The sequence below is a fragment of the Polyodon spathula genome, chromosome 14 (assembly GCF_017654505.1).
Source record: "Polyodon spathula isolate WHYD16114869_AA chromosome 14, ASM1765450v1, whole genome shotgun sequence".
In the NCBI taxonomy this organism is placed as follows: domain Eukaryota; kingdom Metazoa; phylum Chordata; class Actinopteri; order Acipenseriformes; family Polyodontidae; genus Polyodon; species Polyodon spathula.
This window is the reverse complement of record NC_054547.1, coordinates 39,480,614-39,499,701: the sequence shown is the minus strand read 5'-3', so window position 1 is coordinate 39,499,701 and position 19,088 is coordinate 39,480,614. Positions and strand designations below refer to the sequence as shown.

General features: G+C 44.4%; 1 protein-coding gene across 2 annotated transcripts in view; it reads right to left on the bottom strand.

The window, feature by feature from the left end:
• Positions 1 to 19,088, bottom strand: part of LOC121326839 (chloride channel protein 2-like) — a 131,359-nt gene that overhangs the window by 48,156 nt on the left and 64,115 nt on the right. For both annotated transcript variants that reach the window (XM_041270410.1, XM_041270411.1), the window contains exons 3-11: positions 16,455 to 16,586; positions 12,472 to 12,600; positions 11,035 to 11,168; positions 8,848 to 8,925; positions 7,417 to 7,495; positions 7,195 to 7,320; positions 5,752 to 5,836; positions 1,924 to 2,025; positions 1,666 to 1,750 (exon numbers count right to left, since the gene is read on the bottom strand). In XM_041270410.1, the coding sequence (XP_041126344.1) occupies positions 1,666 to 1,750; positions 1,924 to 2,025; positions 5,752 to 5,836; positions 7,195 to 7,320; positions 7,417 to 7,495; positions 8,848 to 8,925; positions 11,035 to 11,168; positions 12,472 to 12,600; positions 16,455 to 16,586 (950 nt within the window). The remainder of the gene's footprint in view (positions 1 to 1,665; positions 1,751 to 1,923; positions 2,026 to 5,751; positions 5,837 to 7,194; positions 7,321 to 7,416; positions 7,496 to 8,847; positions 8,926 to 11,034; positions 11,169 to 12,471; positions 12,601 to 16,454; positions 16,587 to 19,088) is intronic.

Below are 19,088 nucleotides of genomic sequence, written 5' to 3'. Positions count from 1 at the left end.
GACATTCTCCACAGAACAATGATGAGATAACCCCGGGCAAGGACCAAAGCCACGCAGGAAAACAGAAACCTTTGTCCTGTAAAACTCATCATTAGCTGAACATGTTCAAGATGAATTAAGAGCTGTTTGTGTTGTCGAGGTTTGATTCTTCTTAGCAAGACCAGTATGCACAAAGGTAGAGAGGGTGAATGGTAAAGGGTAATCACGCACCACAGCACTGCCAGAGAGGTGGTGAGGGGTAATCACACACCACAGCACTGCCAGAGAGGTGGTGAGGGGTAATCACACACCACAGCACTGCCAGAGAGGTGGTGAGGGGTAATCACACACCACAGCACTGCCAGAGAGGTGGTGAGGGGTAATCACACACCACAGCACTGCCAGAGAGGTGGTGAGGGGTAATCACACACCACAGCACTGCCAGAGAGGTGGTGAGGGGTAATCACACACCACAGCACTGCCAGAGAGGTGGTGAGGGTTAATCATATGACTAACCTGGGAGGAAGTGCATGACAGGTAATTAACTGTAATTAACATGAAACCCATTCCCTCCTTGAAAACATACTTTGCTGATAATACAGAGTTCAACTTTCACATGTGGAGTTAAACATACAGAATTCCAACAGTTTTCTACCCTCTAACAGGAATATAGTGGAGAACTGTTCCATCTCTATCAAGAGAAAAACCAGTCATCCAACAGTGGAGAGAATCAGACCCCCACCTAACTACCCACATTGAAGGTAATATCCTAGCATACTGTTTGCTTGGATCAAACTTCATATTGACAAATATTACATCACTAATGTGATGCTGCCATTCATTTGCATATCAAAATTCTGTGTGAGAACAGTGTTCTCTGAGTACCGCCTTCTAGGTTGTAATCTCAATGTTTTAATCTCTACTGTTTCATCTATCATTAGCACAGTGCGCATCTCAAAACCTCAAGGAAGCTCTCTCCAAGCTCCCTGCAGGACTACAAGGCTGAGCAGTGAATAAAGACACTACAACGAATATGAGCCTCACTAAATCGAGCCTTCACAACGACAAGGAAATCGGATGCAAACAAATCCACTATCGAGCTTGCACATCGACAAAAAGACAAGAAGCAAAGCAAGGTAAGCTGACAAGATTCGCTCGCATGTTGGTTGTTGCAGAGCCGAATGCTGACCAATTTTCATTTTCTTTTTTTTAAATCACAGAAAAAAACTCTCCTTGCTTTTTTGTTCCAGTTTAATTACATACAATTACTGACATGCTAATCTGAAGAACGGCGGGACAGACAGGAGGCAGATTTAATTACACAGAGAGAGCGTGTGATCTTGCTGAGCAGACCTGTGAGATTACTGGGGGTTGGTTTCCGATTCCTAAATGACGGGGTGCGAGTCGCTAATTATTGGAAACTGGAGGGATAATAAATTCACAAAGCCAAAAAAAGATCATATAATTATATCATCAACCTAAAGTAAAACTTTCATTATGTTCTACTTAAAAGTTACAGTCCCTCCCCAATCTTGTCTCACACCTTTCATTGGCCTCAGTGCCACTGCCAAGGCTTCTCAAAACAGATGATCATTTTGAGTAACATTCTCAGTTCATGTTAAAGACACCTTCATTTCTTTATATACTCCTACTCTGATTGCTGTAGAAAGCTGCCGGTTATAGTACCTGTCCTGCCATGAACTGTCCGAACCCTGGGGGGAAGGTGAGAGTGGTGATGAGGAGGGTTACCAGGGCAGGGAACAGCAGGCGCCTAAGAGAAAGGAAAATCAGCATCACTAGAAACAACAGCAAAAAATAACAAATGAGCAACGTGTGCTAAGAATGTGTGCTGTGATTCTGCTAATGTAATGGCAGGGCCCATCCAAGGTCACTTGCAAAGAAAGAAAAGAACACTAGTACAGGACACATGGCGACTGGACTTACTTCTTCATTAGGAACTTGTTGATGGTTTTCTGTTTCCTCATGAACTGAACGATCTTCCTGTTCAGATAAACGAAGAGGGCCCCTCCGAAGCCACTGGCAATCCTGCAATAGAGGGGTCACAGGTCAGAGCGCATTGGGGGCTGACAATGGAGGCACAGTAGGCTATGGTTATGGCAGTCCATTGTGTAAATAACTAGCCTTGAGTGGGAGACAGAGTTAAAATTGGAAGACTATAATAATGACAACGAGTTCTCAAGCATACAGCATTCAAAATGCTCACACCGTGCAAACCCTTTGTACTCGAGAGTTTGACGCTGATGAGACGAGGCGCGGATAGAAAACAATCCACCCACTGTTCAACCTCTCCTAGGCAGCCGTGCATCTCAGCACATATTAAAGGAGGATTTTAGGATCATGTACATGATTAGGCACGAGGGTAATGCTGCGTGATAGATGCCGATACAACACAGGGCTTCATAATGAGAAAGGAGTGAAGTCGCCCCTGTAACAACATTACATCCAAGAGCTTCTTGACGAAAGCAGGAGTGCATAATACCAGCCCTCAGGAACAGCTTTGGAAAAGACCAGTGCAGAGCGAGAGCTGACTGATGCGAGGAGTGGTGTGACAGTGGTGTGTGGGAGTCACCAGCAGAGCAGTGCAAAGTGCGCTCACATAAGAACCTGCACCCTTTGAGTCGACTCGCTTTCAAAACGTTTAGTCAGCTTTTTAGTTAGCTCCCAAGTTAATGATACAAAACTTGAGAATGCTTAAGAGACCCTGGGTCATTTTTTTTCTAAAGCGTTCATCCATTCTTTAATGAACTATTTATTTTAAAGAGAAACATTCACGTACATGTCACACAATGAAAAACAAACACCTTGAGGAGGGAAGAAGAGAATTTGGGTTATTTATATTGCTCAGTTGTTTGGTTCTAGTTCTATCAAATTAACACATAAGATTTAAATACAGACTGGGGGAAAAAAACAACTTAAATATGACCCCTTGAGTCGCGTGGTTCTAGTTTTGTAAAAAGAGAGTCAGTTGAAGACTGGAGTAATCGCTTCGATTAAGATTGTGGTTGCCAGGTAACGGGCGGGGAGATTCTGGAATGCCTCCCCATCATGATGAATGCAGTGACTCCTATAGTGGTGAAAGTGTGGGCCCCTGCCAGGTCTTTGAATGACTGAGTGTGAAAGGGTAGCCTGACACTCCACTCTGTTTTTTCTATCAGGTAATGAAAAAAAAGTGTAACGCTCATTACAAGAGGATGTAGCTAACAAAGTATTTCCATAAATCTTACCTGCGATGCGCTTGCATTCACTGTATTGGTCTCAAACATGAAGTCTGGAAAGTAGTAAATGTTATAGCAAAAAATATATTATATATATGTTTTGCATGCTAGGTTGAAAGGAACCTCTGCTTGAAATGGGAGTACATGTTTGCTTCAAAACTGCTCCATTTGAGACCCACTGCAGATAAACAATGGGAGAAGTGCATGACAGGTGATAGTGATAGGATTTCCACATGCAGTCCCAATGCAGTCCAGTGGGAGGTGCTGCTGTAATTTACAAGGTGGATCAGCCTAATGGAAGGGGAATGCCAGGCTATAGATCATAAAAAACAGATCAGGATGAAAAACAGGAGTCCTGGCAGAAGGGCAGACGTACACTCAGCAGGATTATACCTTGGCAAAACAATTCAGTGTGACCTTGAGAAATGACACAAACACACTGTGAATGCTGCTCCTGCACCTCCTCGGGTGTATCTTTCCAGTTTTGAAACAGACCCCTTGGATCCTACAATCCACTCAGCCAAGAGCCTGTAAACATTTCTTGTAATGGTTCTGAGATGCCGTGAAGCAGTAAACAGCTCAAATTACAAAAGAGCGAGTGAGTTTAAAGAGATGTACGTTTGAATTAACTAAGCAAGAAAATCAGTAAGCCAGAAATACTGGGAGAGGGAAAAAGAGAGTTTGCTCATAAAGACCTTCTCTGCTTCATCCTGGCGGACGCAGGGCAATCAGTTTGAAATGCGAAACTTAGCGGGGCTCCTGAGTGGCGCATCCAGTAAAAACGCTCTGCGTGAGTGCAGGACACGCCCTATAGCCTGGAATGCCGCCGGTTCAAGTCGGGGTTATTCCGCAGCTGACCATGGACGGGAGCTCCCAGGAGGCGGTGCTCAATGTCTGAGCGTCGCCGGGGTGGGGGGGGGTGGGGTGTTTAGGTCAGCCAGGGTGTCCTCTGCTCACCGCGCAACAGCGACCCCTGTAGTCTGGCCGGGTGGCTGCGGGCTTGCCTGCTAGCTGCCCGGGAGCTGCGTTGTCCTCCTGTGCTGTAGCTGCATGGTGAATCCACAGTGTGTAAAGAAGCGGGCGGCTGACAGCACACATCACAGAGGACAGCGCGTGTTTGTCTTCGCCGCTCCAGCGGTGAGCTGAGCCTAAATAATAATTGGGCATTTCAAATTGGAAGAAAATAACAAAAATAATTGGCAGACAAAATTTAAAATAAAAAAAAAGAAGAAATGCGAACCTCTCGCTGAAGCACCTACTCTGAAAACGAAGACGGCAGCCCTTTCTCAACAGAATATGCATCTTTCATTGAGACTCGGCAGCCAGCATCTTCTGTGCTAGGACTTCTGAGCTTGCTGTCAGTGCATGCTTGCTGTTTTATATTCTGTAAGCAATACATGTAACTCTAGGGACACTCAGCAATGGGCCAGATTTGACTTTGCCTGGTGTTGGTACAAACTTCAGCAACAGTACAAAAATAGATACAAAGTAAGCCTTTTATTCAGAAGAAAGCTTAGTAAATCTGTCCCACTACCCCTATGACATGACTTTTTTTAATCAAAGAAGCTGCTCCATACGCTTTGTAGGGCAGTGCTGGTCTGGACCACCTGTCCTAGTTACCATGAGGGGAAATAAAACACAAGACTGGCAGTGACCCTCACAACTGAGGAGAAAGGTGAAGATAGCAAGCATACAGTATACTGCACTGAAACAAACAACACAATGACACTGACCGGGAGAGAATCTGTTTATTTAACATACCAAATAAAAACCTACAAATACATTCCAAACACTATTCTTACCTAAGAGTGTTCTGTTCTTCAAAATTAGATTATTCCAATTTAAGAGAAGAGAAAAAAAAAATCAATTGACAGTTTGCCAGCCTGAGCATCGAAAAACTTGAGCATGCCTTCCTGCCTTGTGCAGATCAAATTAAGTAATGCATCCATTTAGCACTGAAGCAGGTGCCAAGGCAATCAGTCTGAATGCACCGAGGATGCTGGCAACCTTTTTCACATCACCATAATTGACAGGTCCTTTATTGCAGCTTTCACTACATTACATTTTAAAAATCGTGACACACTTTCAACAAAGCAGCAAAACAAGCCATGCATTTAAAGAGATTAGGAAAGATGCTTTCAAGGGATTGTGCCACCGAGGGACTGTAGCCAGAACACAGCTACACAGGATACATATGCAAACATCTGTGCATTTCAAAACTGACCTTTTCCAGCTTTTTAACTGCATAAGATTACTGAAGCAAAACAAGACGTGGAAGACAGGCTCTCGCTGGAAAGTATCTCACTGGGGTTCAATCAGATGGGAAGCAACCCCTAATGGTCAGGACGGCATGGCGCATCGCCAAATACCCACCCCTTGGATACTCACTCCAACCCCTTTCAGTCTGTCCAGAACCGAGAAGCAACACCACCAGTCTGCACAGCCTCCTGCACCAAGTTCTGCATGAGCCAAAGCACAGCTTCCGTGCCCATTGTATGAGAGTGGATCCCATATCGGAGTTCAGTCAGATACATACCCAATGACAGCGAAGGCAGGCAGCTCCTGGAGGTCGAAGGGGAAGTCCAGGCGGAAGCGAGTCTTAAACAGCGCAGTGATGGTCTCTGCAAGGGGAAGACAATCATAAACACACCTCAGTCAGTGCTGCACCCATGTATAGACGGTGTGGTCCACAATAACAAGCTACTCACCTGGCTAAAACCATCCCAGTCAAGGTTGTGTATGTGGCACAGTGAACAGTACAAGACTGGTAGTGATGGAAGCATAGCAACTGTATTCTAACCAAATCAATGCTCAACACATACAGAAATGGAACCAATTAGGTTTGTACACATAAGGGCCTCACCCTGGAGTTGGAGCTGTAGCATATAAACACACTGAACCTTCGAGACATTCACTGGGCTATTGGGGAGATTCAAGAGGGCAACCTTCACTCTTGTTCCTGAAAGAACACCCCCAGGTAGGTATTGCTCACCTGTACTGTAACTCTTTTTAAACTAGATGACTTGTGTATTCCGTCTAGGGTCTAGATTTCAGTTACTGTTGTGGCAAATTGGCATGTGGTCAAGACTGTCCAGCGGCAGAAATAGCAGCCCAGATGCAGGAACTAAAAGTTTAGTGTTCCTGCGCACTTTTATTATTTAACAATCAAAACCCAAACACACACAGGAACAAAATAACAGTTTGAAAACTGCTCACAAAAAAAACCTCTTCAAAATAAACTAAACCGCACCCAAGAGTAGCTATCATGGGACTTTTCTCATTGTGCTTCACTCCTTCTCAGCTCCATCCTCTCCTACACAACTCACACCAAACATGCATCCTTTTGTAGGGTGTGACTAGCGGGTCATTGACAATCAATCATTCAATTACCACCTGGCCACAATCAAATCCTTGAACAATGCCTTTAGCACGAGGCAGTGCAGAGGCAGCCACATAATACACATGTCTTAGTGTGCGGGGCCTCTGCCCTGTCACACACCCTCCCCCTACTCTGCCACACTGTGTATATCTGTATTAGCAATAAGCAGTGGAGGCTAATGTTTGATAAATGTACGCTTTAATAAATAACTTTGACTGCCATGGATTAATTCAAAGTAAAGTGAATATCATTTCTTCCACATCCTTACTACAGCTCTTGTATCTGCGACCCGGTCAGATAGGACAGGTCACTAGACAGAATCCAATGAAAGGCAGACGTACTGCATGAGGTCAGTGTTACTCAGAGAAGCCAGATAACAACATAGACAGACAAGGAAACAGACACAGTCACACACCTTGACAAACTGCAATCAAGGGTCATGCCTTACCTTTGTTCCCTATGTCCAGAGCTCCAGATTACATAATAAAGACAGAAATAGATGGTCAGATGATGTATTAGGAAGCGACAGACAGGCACACTCGCTTGGCTCACACCTCAGTCTGTGCCAGCTAGAAGCAGCATGGCTGAGACAGCCCTTACCTTCGTCTTTGTTCCAGACAGCCAGTACTCGAAAGATGAAGGCACTAAAGGTGGCTGCGAAGAAGCCCCGCCAGTAGTTTCTGACAGCGAAGAAAGTGGAGGTTACTTCAATGCTGAAAAGGACGCCTGTGGGGGAGACAGGAACAGCGATCACACAGGAGCCCTATTCAGAGAGAACAGGAATGCCTTTCTCAATGGGGAGCGGGGAGGGGAGGGACTCACCACCGATGGGTGCAGCGAAGCAGCAGCCGACCCCCACAGCGCAGGCCGCTGCCAGCATCTCGATGTTTCGAGACTCGTTCTGAAAAACAAGACTGAGCTCGTCAGCAAACACAGCCTGCCTGTCCGTCTGCCTGCCTAGCACTGCACCGATAATCATGCAAAAGAACTATAGATTCATATTGGGCTAGGCTGATGCTGTATATACAATAGGACAGCCACTGCTGAGGAGCAACTTATATCTGCCTTTCATTACATACATTATACACATTCATTCAATACATAAATCATTGTATAGATGAATGGTGTGCACAAACTATTTGATTTACAAAGCGACTAGACAGACAGACAGACAGACAGATATCTTTATTTAGACGGGGTGGAAATCATGCAGTTCATGTTTTTTCCTTTTGTTTCTCAATATAGTGATATGCATTCAAGCAACCTCAGCTCTTTCCAGACACTCCTATCTAAACAGGATCTAGACAGGCGGCTCTCCCTCTAGAGCTGGGCAGTGAGGGCAGCCTGACTGCATCTCAGTGATGTGTGAATCCCAGTGCCTCTGCTGTGTCTCACTTCTCCCCTGGTGCAATATCTGGAGGTCATCCAGTCAGGTTCACTGCAAAACAGTCTCACAGTGCAATATACAACAGAGAGCAGGCCTGGGGGCTTCAATAGAGAGCAGGCCTGGGGGCTTCAATAGAGACCAGGCCTGGGGGCGTCATAAAGCACAGTACTGCCACACTCACTAAAGGAGAATAAGAACACAAGTAATCTTTGGCGCTGGATTGACTGAAGTAAGTAAGTGTGTGCTGTGCCTACCTTGTTCCCTTCAAAGCTCTCCTCCCGTGACAGCAAGTGATCCAGAAAGAAAAACCTTTTTAACCCTTTAAGTCCTGAATGTGTTTAACACTTTCGTCAACTTTACATGAAGACCAGTCTTGGACAACTGAAAATAAATAACTAACTAAAATAAGTATAAATTTAGATCTACATATTATTGGTCTGCAGCTGTGAGTGGAGTTACCTTTCCTAGCTCTGAACACAAGTCTGCAGTGTTCAGCGTTAAAGCATCCTGGATGTCCTATAGAGTTCTTCTCACTATGGGGAGTGATTCTGTCATAAAGGATGCTGGAGTGAGTGAGAGAGAGTCCCTTCTTATTGAAGAGGGTGCTCCCTACATTGGCACTGCAACCCCACAGCCCAGGTGGCCCCCCACACCCCAATTAATTTCGCACTCAGCAGATTCTATCTCTCTCGACATGGTTATACAAGCATTGACAACGTTAACAATGCAAATGACATATAAAAAGTAACAGCATTGAAAGTTGTGCACTTCGGGGTGTGACAATGCAATATATTGTGCAGGTGTTCCTGCTGGCGCTCCTCCCACTGTTTGCAGCAGTAGAGGGGCTGGCTTCTTGGTTCTCTTACCTCATAAATTCCACCAAACAGTGACATGAACTTGCTGAGCAGTGCCGCACACAGGCTGGCAATGTGCACAAACGGACCCTGTGTGAGAAACAGTACAAGTGGGAACGTTATTGAAATTAGCAGCAGGGGAATGGTTACAACTCAATACGTATTGGAGTTCAGCTTTTGGGAAGCTAGCTTTTCTGCATAACAAAGAGGACCATAATAATTGTTTTTGGAATATACCTCTTGAGACTTGAGAGATTAGCAATTCATTTTTCAACAGGGACTCAAACCCACCAAGAATCAGTCCATTATTTATGCATTTAAATTTCCAGCAAGAATAAGCAGTCGTGTCGGAGCCCAGAGAAAATTATTTAAACTTCATATATTATTCATATATTTTAAAAAAGGATATTCAGTCAACACTCACATATCCAACCCTATAAAATACCCTATAAGATTTCAGTGATGGTTAAACATGTGCAACGCATATTTGATTATTTCATTTTGGCACTTTACAACCCTTTGTGTTCCCTGAAAAACAGACAATATCAAAAATACATATCTGAAAGGACGGTGTTTTAAAATAAGTAGGCGTCCATTTATTGTTATTAATTTGGTTTTGTTGGTATAGTACTATATTTTTAACAGAAGTAGTATTTAATTCAGAACGATATGATTCTGAAAATATTACTTGCCAAGAGGAGACGACAAGTTAACCGTAATACAGTACATACTTTTAAATCAGTAACTGGATCTAAAATTTCCCATCAACGACCCAACAGCAAAACTTAACAAAAATGTTACCCATGCACAGAACTGCGTAGAACATAAAAGGCAATGCAATTTAGCAAAACCAAAAGATTAAAAAATGTACAGGTACTGTCCCAGCTTCCTAGCACTACCCCAGCACCTTTTCACTAGTGTACAGTTACCCACAGCAAGTCGTGTTTGAACAAATAACAAAGACGTGCGTGTCTAGTTCTTTACAGCAATGCAACCCTTTATTTCTAGTGAAGCTATTTATTTATACTGTGCTCTTGAGGCCAGGGGCTCTGAGAGCTTGTTTAGAGAGCATTGTATAAAGAGGCAAGCAGTGGACAATATCGAATGATGCCAGCATTGCTACACCAGGGCAAAGGGCAGAGTCTCATTGCAATGCTGATGTGGAAACAAAACTAAACACCAGAGCGAACCTTGTGAAGTGAACAAGGGAGTCTGTCAGACTGTGGAACCTGAACAAATATATTGTCCAAACACTTAGGAAATCTGTCGGAGACCTGCAGAACACTGCAGAATTACTGCGCTTGAGCAGGGCTGGGTGTGATGCATGAGTCTCAATCTCTTGTTATGGGTCTCGAGTGAGAGTCTCCACATTGCCCTCTGCTGGTAGGATACCAGTCAACTCCTACTGCCTTTCTTGTGCATAGGGGCATGAGTGTCGCCTCACAGGGGATGCACAATGCCACGGGTGCTTTGCTTTGTCAGAAAGTCGTTCATGCTGTAGTTTAGACTCTGCCTTGCTGTTCTCTAGTGATACTCAACACCAGCTGTGGTTTCACAGAGTGTCTGCTGTTGATCAACACATCAGGTTGCAGCGTACGGGATAGATACATGCACTTGCATTCGTGCTTAACAAGTTTTAGCATCTGGATACACCCAGGGAGATGTTTCACCCTTGTTTTAACTTTATACCAAATAAGATGCATATAATATTGCATGCACAAGACCCACAGGGATTTCAATGCAAAGGAGTATTTCCAGCAAAATAAGGGGAGGGTAAAAAGACCAATCAGAGCTTATCCAGTTTTATTTAGCTTATGTTTCTATTCTAGTAAATCTCTTTCCTTTTTTGCCTTCAATAAGAGTAGACAGAACTCCCAATATGAGTTTAATAGCCTGGTGTAAAGCCCTCCCCTGGTAAAACAGCAATCTATTCTACCAGCAGCAGCTCATTGACAAGGCCAGGCTCGGAACGGAAGTGTGTTTTCCGCTTGGCTGTGCTCTTCTGGATAGAGCCAGGGATGGGGTTGCCTGGATACAGACTCTGCAAGGCTGCGATTGGTCAAAAGTTTAGCAGTAGTAAAAGCACTGCCTGTTACAGATCTGAGTGGTGGAAACGCTGGCTATTGGATGCATCACAACGCTGTACACACACACGGGTCCCCCAGCAGAGGTTCCCCGAACTCCAGTCTCTGGTCTCACCTCTTTCCCAAGGGGCATACCGCTCCCCAGGGCGCAGGTCAGGCCAATCACCTTGGCCACGAAGGTTTTGAAAGTGAGGTATTCTTTGAGGACCACCCCACGCAGGATTGTCTTCATCTCGGGAATCCCCGAGCCTGCATGGAGAGAACATTTCAGATCCAAACAGATACTAAACCTCCTGTAGAAAACAACCAGGTGTGTTTGCTACTCAGAGTCATTTACTGTAGACACTGAGACACCAAGAGCAGTAAATCTCCCATAGAAAATAACCAGGCACTCATTTTGAGACTAAACCATGGGAAGAAATGTATTCAGATGTTATCTTTTTTCTATCTCTCTATACTCATACAATACAAAAAAACATTTTGCATAATACCTAAATAATATTTTTGCACACATCTGAATTTTGGACGAGAAAAAAGAGTCACTATGGATTCGGATCACTATAACTCTTGGTATCTAGCTGTGACCTTCAGAGGAGATGTTTAAATATTATGTATTGTATGATTATGCTAGGCACGCTACTGTATGCAGACAGACATGCAAAAAGATAAACTCTGATCCAAGGCTAAGATAACCTCCCTCTCCTGTCTCCCGGACCCTGAATCACTTTGTCAATCCTTGTAGATTTATTAGCATTGCCAAGGCGTGCAATCAGTCTGTAAATGACAGCGATAGTAGCTGTCACCAGCCCAGTATATTGACAAAGCAATATTCCCATGAGAGCCTTGTCTATTCCAATCCACTGCACAATTTTATGACAGTTTTAGTTCTCCTTTACATGGTCAGGTCTGTAAAACCAAAATACAATCTACTCTGAACAACAGCACCCTTCTTCTAACAGAAGCAGTAAAATACTGTTCAATGTCGAGGGCGCTGCTGAAATGTCTCCAGGGAATGAATTGCATACTGAGGCATACTCCAGCATTTGCTCTGTTCCGTATGATGCATTGCAAATACAGTTTTAATTCTACAAATTCAGTGTAGCAGAATGCATTAAAAACAAAATTAGCAGGGCAAAATTTGGAGAGACTTTATTGGAGAGATTTTTTTTTTTAATTCAATAATACAACATCAACAATGCACTGGTTTGATCCAAATAAATATTGAGCTCCCTCCCCCTGCAGCTAAGAACGTGTTCCCAAGGCCTGGTCTGCATCACCATGCTAGTGGTGCTACAAGCCACAGAGCTCTATAAGGACATGGTATTGCTGTATAGGGATGTGGAATTGCTCTGTAAGGACATGGCATTGCCACAGAGCTCTGTAGGGACATGGCATTGCCGCAGAGCTCTGTAGGGACATGGCATTGCCGCAGAGCTCTGTAGGGACATGGCATTGCCGCAGAGCTCTGTAGGGACATGGCATTGCTGCAGAGCTTTATAGGGACATGGCATTGCTGCAGAGGGGGAAATGTGTGCGAAGCGTGCGCATTTACCGACTGCCTGGGGTGCGAGAATCTGTGTGAATCCCGCGGAGAAGGTGATGAGGACCACAGGAAAGGTGACCCAGGCCAGGTACTGCAGGAAGACATTGCTGTCCAGCCCACCGTACATCCATTCCTGTGCTGTAAGAGAAGAGAGGAACAGCACAGTGAACTTACTGTCCATGGCATGACTGAGGGATCAAAGTGAAACATGGCTGCAGATGCACGCAGGATTCAAAATGGTCTCTAACCAGAACGTCTTTCATTTGGATGGTAAGAAGTCTGAGACCTCTAATCTAGTTGTGCGTGCTAAATGGAAGTATTTTGGTTAGGGGCAGTAAAGACATACAGTAACTACTACATAAAGGGACAGATTAGGGAAGCCAAAAACAATTAAACAAACAAACAGACAAACAAACAACGCACCAGGTCTGTTTTGCTGAAAGATTATTTCAGTCCAGGTTTACAGCACACAATGATGGCTTCAGTAAACACACTGCAGGACACTCAGGACAAGACCCCCCCCCCCCCCCCCCCCCCCCCAGTCCCACATACAGTATAGTAATTCATTGTATAATAATCAGTTTACATTTCAAAGCCATTTATCTGATTCCTCAGGCAATTGCTATTCACTTACAAACACACATACATCTGCGTACGCGCACACGCATAGAAAACACTGTAGAGCTGGACTCCCCCCTCTGCTTTACATATATAACATATTTGTAAACAGTCATGACTGTTTTGATATTTTTATTCAAGCCTTGAGCCACCAATGAAGTCTAGCATTGCAACAGCATGATTTCATTACCAGATCTCTAGCTCCTCATCTGAATGATGACCCAACAGTCCCTTCAGTGCCTCCAAACTACAGTGCAGGGTTTCTTGCTTTCATAATAGCAGAATAGCTGCTCAGGGTGATTGCTATTTGCAGCCATTCAACCCCATAGACTCATGGGGGTAGTGAACTGATTAGGGTTTTGAGCTGTGCGTGTGAATGCGTGATTTTCCAGTGCATCTCTGAAAGAGCTTGTCTGATCTGAGTCCTTAACTTCTTCCACTTGGAACGAGTGCAGCTCATGCACCTCTCGTATGTATCGAAACAAAAGAGGAGCCAGAGAGCCACCGAGCCTGCACAGCGTGAGGGAATCACACAGGAAAACACTCGGACAAACATCAAACAGCAAGCGAGGCTTAAAAGGCAAATCTGAGGAGTTGCTCCTGATTCTCTTTCCCTCTCACAGTATCTCTGTGGATTTCCCTCCCTGTCACACTGCTCCTCTCTCAGAAAGAAAGGCATCCCTGTCCTTGGCTTCTGACCAAAGACAGAATTAGTATGCAGCTCCCTTTGTGATAGGATATTCATGAAGTTAGAAAGCTCTAGAGGCATGTTGCATTTCTGCACAGGCTGTGTGGGTGTGTGGGTATCAGAGCAATGGGCATCGATACTGAACTGCGGGAGGCGGAGGACTGCCTCACTCTCTCCTCCACGTGGAGTGGCTTGTCTGTAACCCAAATTAACTCTTTGAAAAGTCTGACGGGCACATCAAAAACAAGAACGGAAGCGACGGTAAACGTCACCAAAGTTAATGCTCTGCCGAGGACAAGGCTACTATGAATGTCTTCCAAGACATCGCGCCTCACTAGAGTTAATTAAACACGTATTTAATTCCTCCTCTGCATAGCTCTAAGTGAAAACTCTCCTCGCTAATGCAGGAACAACCCACACACAAGCTAAATGTATTCTCTCTCAATTTGCCACAGAGAACATCAGTGTGGCTGGAAAATTCCGAGGTTTTTGATTATTTATTTAACATTCCTTCCATCTAACCAGTATAAATAGTCAATTGTCACTACGACAATATTGGACTCTGTGTGAACTAAGGGTCTATTTTCCACTGTGTTGCAACCAACAACCCTAATTGTGAGCCTGTGACCCAGCAAATTAAAGAACTCAGTATTGGGTAATGGATCTGAGAGCCAGCATATTCAATAAAACACCAGCACAGGGAACTCGCAGAACCGGAAAACACGGACAGCCATTCCATACACACACAGGTTAAATAAATCTAACAGGATTCAATTGCTGCTACTTGAAATTTCACTCTGGTTTTTACAACATGATCGATTCGCTGGTTTATTTACTTGAAAGCACAGAAAAGGTCGTCTGACACTAGTACTAATAAGAGACACTACTCAATTCCGACAGCATTAATAACAAGTGGTAACTGGGCAACGCAGTCTCAGATAACAGAGAGCCAGTCCTCTTAATGCCTTCCAAAGAGTGCATTACCTGTGCATGAGCACAGACAGTGTGTATCCTGGGCTACTGAAATGTGCAGCAGGGTACAACGCTAGACAAAGCTCACAGTGATCAGAGTGGACTGTGTGGTTTAATAAGCAGGTCACAGTGATGAGGATCAATTCATGTTGAAAGCACATTGAGCTGCACATTGAAATCTCTCTTTGAACTCCTCCCAACCTTTCCATCCTTTATGCAATCATACTTGTGAGTTTTGTTGCTCGAGCACTTATCATTGTTCTCTATTGATCTCCTTTCCAGTCATCTTGAGTGCAGGTCTGTGTTGTTTTCCTATTACTGCGATAGAAAACTCTGCCGGCTTCATCTGATTCGTGGTATGGTAGAGGCAGGTGAAGAAAATACACATGACGCACCAACACAGCCCTGCATGCAAGATAGCAGCCAACCAAACCAATGGGAAAAAACAATCCAAACCTTAACATGATAGGCGTGCATGCAATATCAAAGGCATGTCAACAGTACCAATTCAAGTTCCTGTTTGTACAAACAGCAGCAACTTTCTGACTGCACCTCATGACTCCGTGGAGTCTGTTTGATCAGCATTTTCTTGAAAAAGAAAATAAAAAAAGAAATAAAGATTAAAATGAGATGTACTTCCATGAGCTGTCCTCTATAAGAATCTGCAAGTAGAATGTAGCACTCTCTCCTCTGTGTATTAATAATGTATAAAACCCTCCCCCCCTCATCCTGGGCTCCGTTTGTAATATATTACAAAAATAGAGTGTAGCGCTCTCTTCTCTGTGTATTAATAATGTATAAAACCCTCCCCCCCTCATCCTGGGCTCCGTTTGTTATATATTACACAAACCCAGGTGGTGCTACTCTTTCTTTCAAAGAAATCTGGCTCATCTAAATACAACGACTTCTATCTTGACACCAGTAGAGCCCACGGACAATAACGTCTTGAACATTCTGCTGTACAGCGTGCTCATCTTGCAGGACGTTCTGGATGCTGCACAGCGTGCTCAGCTTGCAGGACGTTCTGTATGCTGCACAGCGTGCTCATCCTTGCAGGATGTACTGTATGCTGCACAGCGTGCTCATCTTGCAGGACATTCTGTATGCTGCACAGCGTGCTCATCTTGCAGGACATTCTGGATGCTGCACAGCGTGCTCATCTTGCAGGACGTTCTGTATGCTGCACAGCGTGCTCATCTTGCAGGACGTTCTGTATGCTGCACAGCGTGCTCATCTTGCAGGACATTCTGTATGCTGCACAGCGTGCTCATCTTGCAGGACGTTCTGTATGCTGCACAGCGTGCTCATCTTGCAGGACGTTCTGTATGCTGCACAGCGTGCTCATCTTGCAGGACGTTCTGTATGTTGCACAGCGTGCTCATCTTGCAGGACGTTCTGTATGCTGCATAGCGTGCTCCTCTTTGCAGGATGCAGAGCAAGGACATTCTGTATGCTGCACTCGAGCTCTGAAGTTTGTTGATAAGGGCATGTTTCCAACACTTCCATGACCAGCGCATCACTAATGCACACGAAGGACTCTACAGGGAATTCACCCGCATTACAAAGGAAAACTAAAGTCTACTAAAGGACAATGATATCAGAGATGCTCATTGTTTTATGTGGGATGTGAAAAAACATGCATGTCATTAATTCCATTTGCAACATTTATTCACATTCACTCATAATGGGAGTAAATCAGCAGCCCCTGGCTCACCCTGCAAACAGACAGCGATGGCGTAGTCCATGGCCCAGCTCACCAGCGCCATCAGAAGCCCGAGCAGAATCAGGAAGATCCAGTCCTCTCCCACCCTGGAGATCAGGAACTTCTGGCATCTCACCGTGCAGACTGCAGAGACAAGACGAGAGTTAGCACTGTGAACAGAGACATTAATAACACAGAGACATTGAATAGCATAGCAATATACAGACACAGGACCCCTGGTATTGACTTGTGCACCAGCCTAGCAAAGCAAGACACACCATCACACGCATGCATTTCAACCAGAGTTGAGTTATTCATCAGAGAAGCTCAATTACCATGTAGTGTTAGGCATGCACAATGAATGATGGTGCGCTTCACTCTTTAATCCAACAGCAGCAGGTTTATTGATTGAATTGCACGCAGGAGGAGAGAGAGATCACAGCTGGACAGCGGGGGGAAGTCTCAAGTTCAGGCCTGACTGGAGCGGCTTGGTTTCAAAACGATGTGACCTCTGTTTTGTAAGCAGTGATTTAAAACAGAGCTCCAGCACACAAAGAGTTCATTTTCACAAGCAGAGGCCAGGTGACCCGCACTTAAAAAATGGTAAACTTGTCTATTCTCCACCAGCTCGAATATTCCAGATGAATAAAACAAAAAGGCAGCATTGCAAGCTGTGAGCACAGCCTGCTCAAAGAAACGTTCCTATTACTTCATTACTGTACCCTAGATTTAAACACTAAAAATAATGAGGCAATTCGACAAGCAATTCCTAATAATTGAAAGAAAAGAAAACTGCAACAGTGATTTTAAATGTTTGGTATCAAATGGCTTTGCTTTAGTAATTTCAGCATTTTACAGATGGTTTAGTACTGTGGCTAGAAGTAACTTTACCCAAGAAAGTCACCGCAGAGATTAAGAATACTAATGTTCTGCAACTCTCAGCAGAGAATCGTTCAGCAGTGAGGGTGCAGTGATGTGGTGTATCAAAGGTAATTAAAAGCAATTACTTAGATAGCAACGAACCCACTGAATATCAACCCCAATATATCAAAACACTGCTGATTGTGTTTAGAATGCACACAACCGTGATGGCATGTTCTCTAAAGCATTCAGAGAATAACAGTGCAGTACTGCACCTGGACATATGCTCGGCGTCAAGCCTGTGCATTGCATCATACTGTACAGCCGAGAGGAAACTAAACCCTCAGATCCATCCAACTGAAGCGACTTTTCTACCATGTTTGCACTTTAATAATTAATAACTCTATCCTGTTTAGAACAAAGGCGCACTCAGCTCAGGCACTGCAGTATATGTGAGCTGCACGACCACAGATCAGTTCAGCTAAAAACTAAATTCTAATAATAACTAAAAGGTTGTCAACCCCCTCCCCTTCCCCCTCCTTTTATTTCACCAAAACAAAAAGGTGCAAATGAACATTTCAAGCATGAATCTGGCAGGGATGGTTTTCTTCGTCAGGGGCTCCCAGATCATTGTATTTCGCAGTGCTGGAAAGGCTTTGAAGCGTCATTAATCTCGCTGACAAGCACGTGGAGGGACTCGGAAGCGGGCCTGACAGGCAATCCCTCTATTGGCTCACTCAGACTCTACCTGTGGTCATGAATAACGAATGCACTGGTGGAGCTGCAGATCTCGGTATGGATGCTTTACAAAGCAACACATGCAGAGAATGCCTTTGGCAGGGTAATGTCTGAAAATCAGCCTACTACCTCACTGGATTCTTTTTGAGGATTCTACATCACTAGGGGGATCCCTTGAATGCATCAACCACGTATTTCAGGGGTAATCCCATGATTACCATGGATAGGTGCGGTAAGATGCTCTAAAACAAACCTCTTCCCCTGCTCTAGCCCTCATGGAGAGCCACACTATGTTTGTTTATAGAAACTTGTCAGTTTCAATATGCGATGCGGGTTAGTTTTCTGTAAATGTTTTCAAGAGAACTCCCCTGAAAACCAAACTGTGAAGGTTAACAATGTCAAATGTTTATTACAACGTAATGATTGAATAGCAAGTAGCATACTGCGCGGAAGGGTGAAGAAAACAGAGAGGAGACGCAAATCACTTCTCCCGGAGAATTCAAAGCCATTGGAGGGGGGGAAATGGCTTCAGTAATGACATGCTGTCAGGCTGCAGGGTGCTGACAGGACAGGGATAATCACACGCTCTTTATACTGTCAGCATCTGTGCTGCCGTCAGTCCACTGGAACACCACGCCAATGTCTGGTCAACAGAGTTTATTTATTAAGTAAACACACGACACAACAGCGTCTCGGTTCAGGACTCGGACTTTGTATTTATGTGTTTATTTTTTAAGTTATGAGGTTTTAGCTAACACTATTAACAAAAAAGGGAAATGCTATAAATGTGGCCGTGGATTCTGATCCAGTATAACCTGCTGAATCGCAGCACTGCGCAGGTGTATCCTCGCTGTGTAGATTCTGATCCAGTATAACCTGCTGAATCGCAGCACTGCGCAGGTGTATCCTCGCTGTGTAGATTCTGATCCAGTATAACCTGCTGAATCACAGCACTGCGCAGGTGTATCCTCGCTGTGTAGATTCTGATCCAGTATAACCTGCTGAATCACAGCACTGCGCAGGTGTATCCTCGCTGTGTAGATTCTG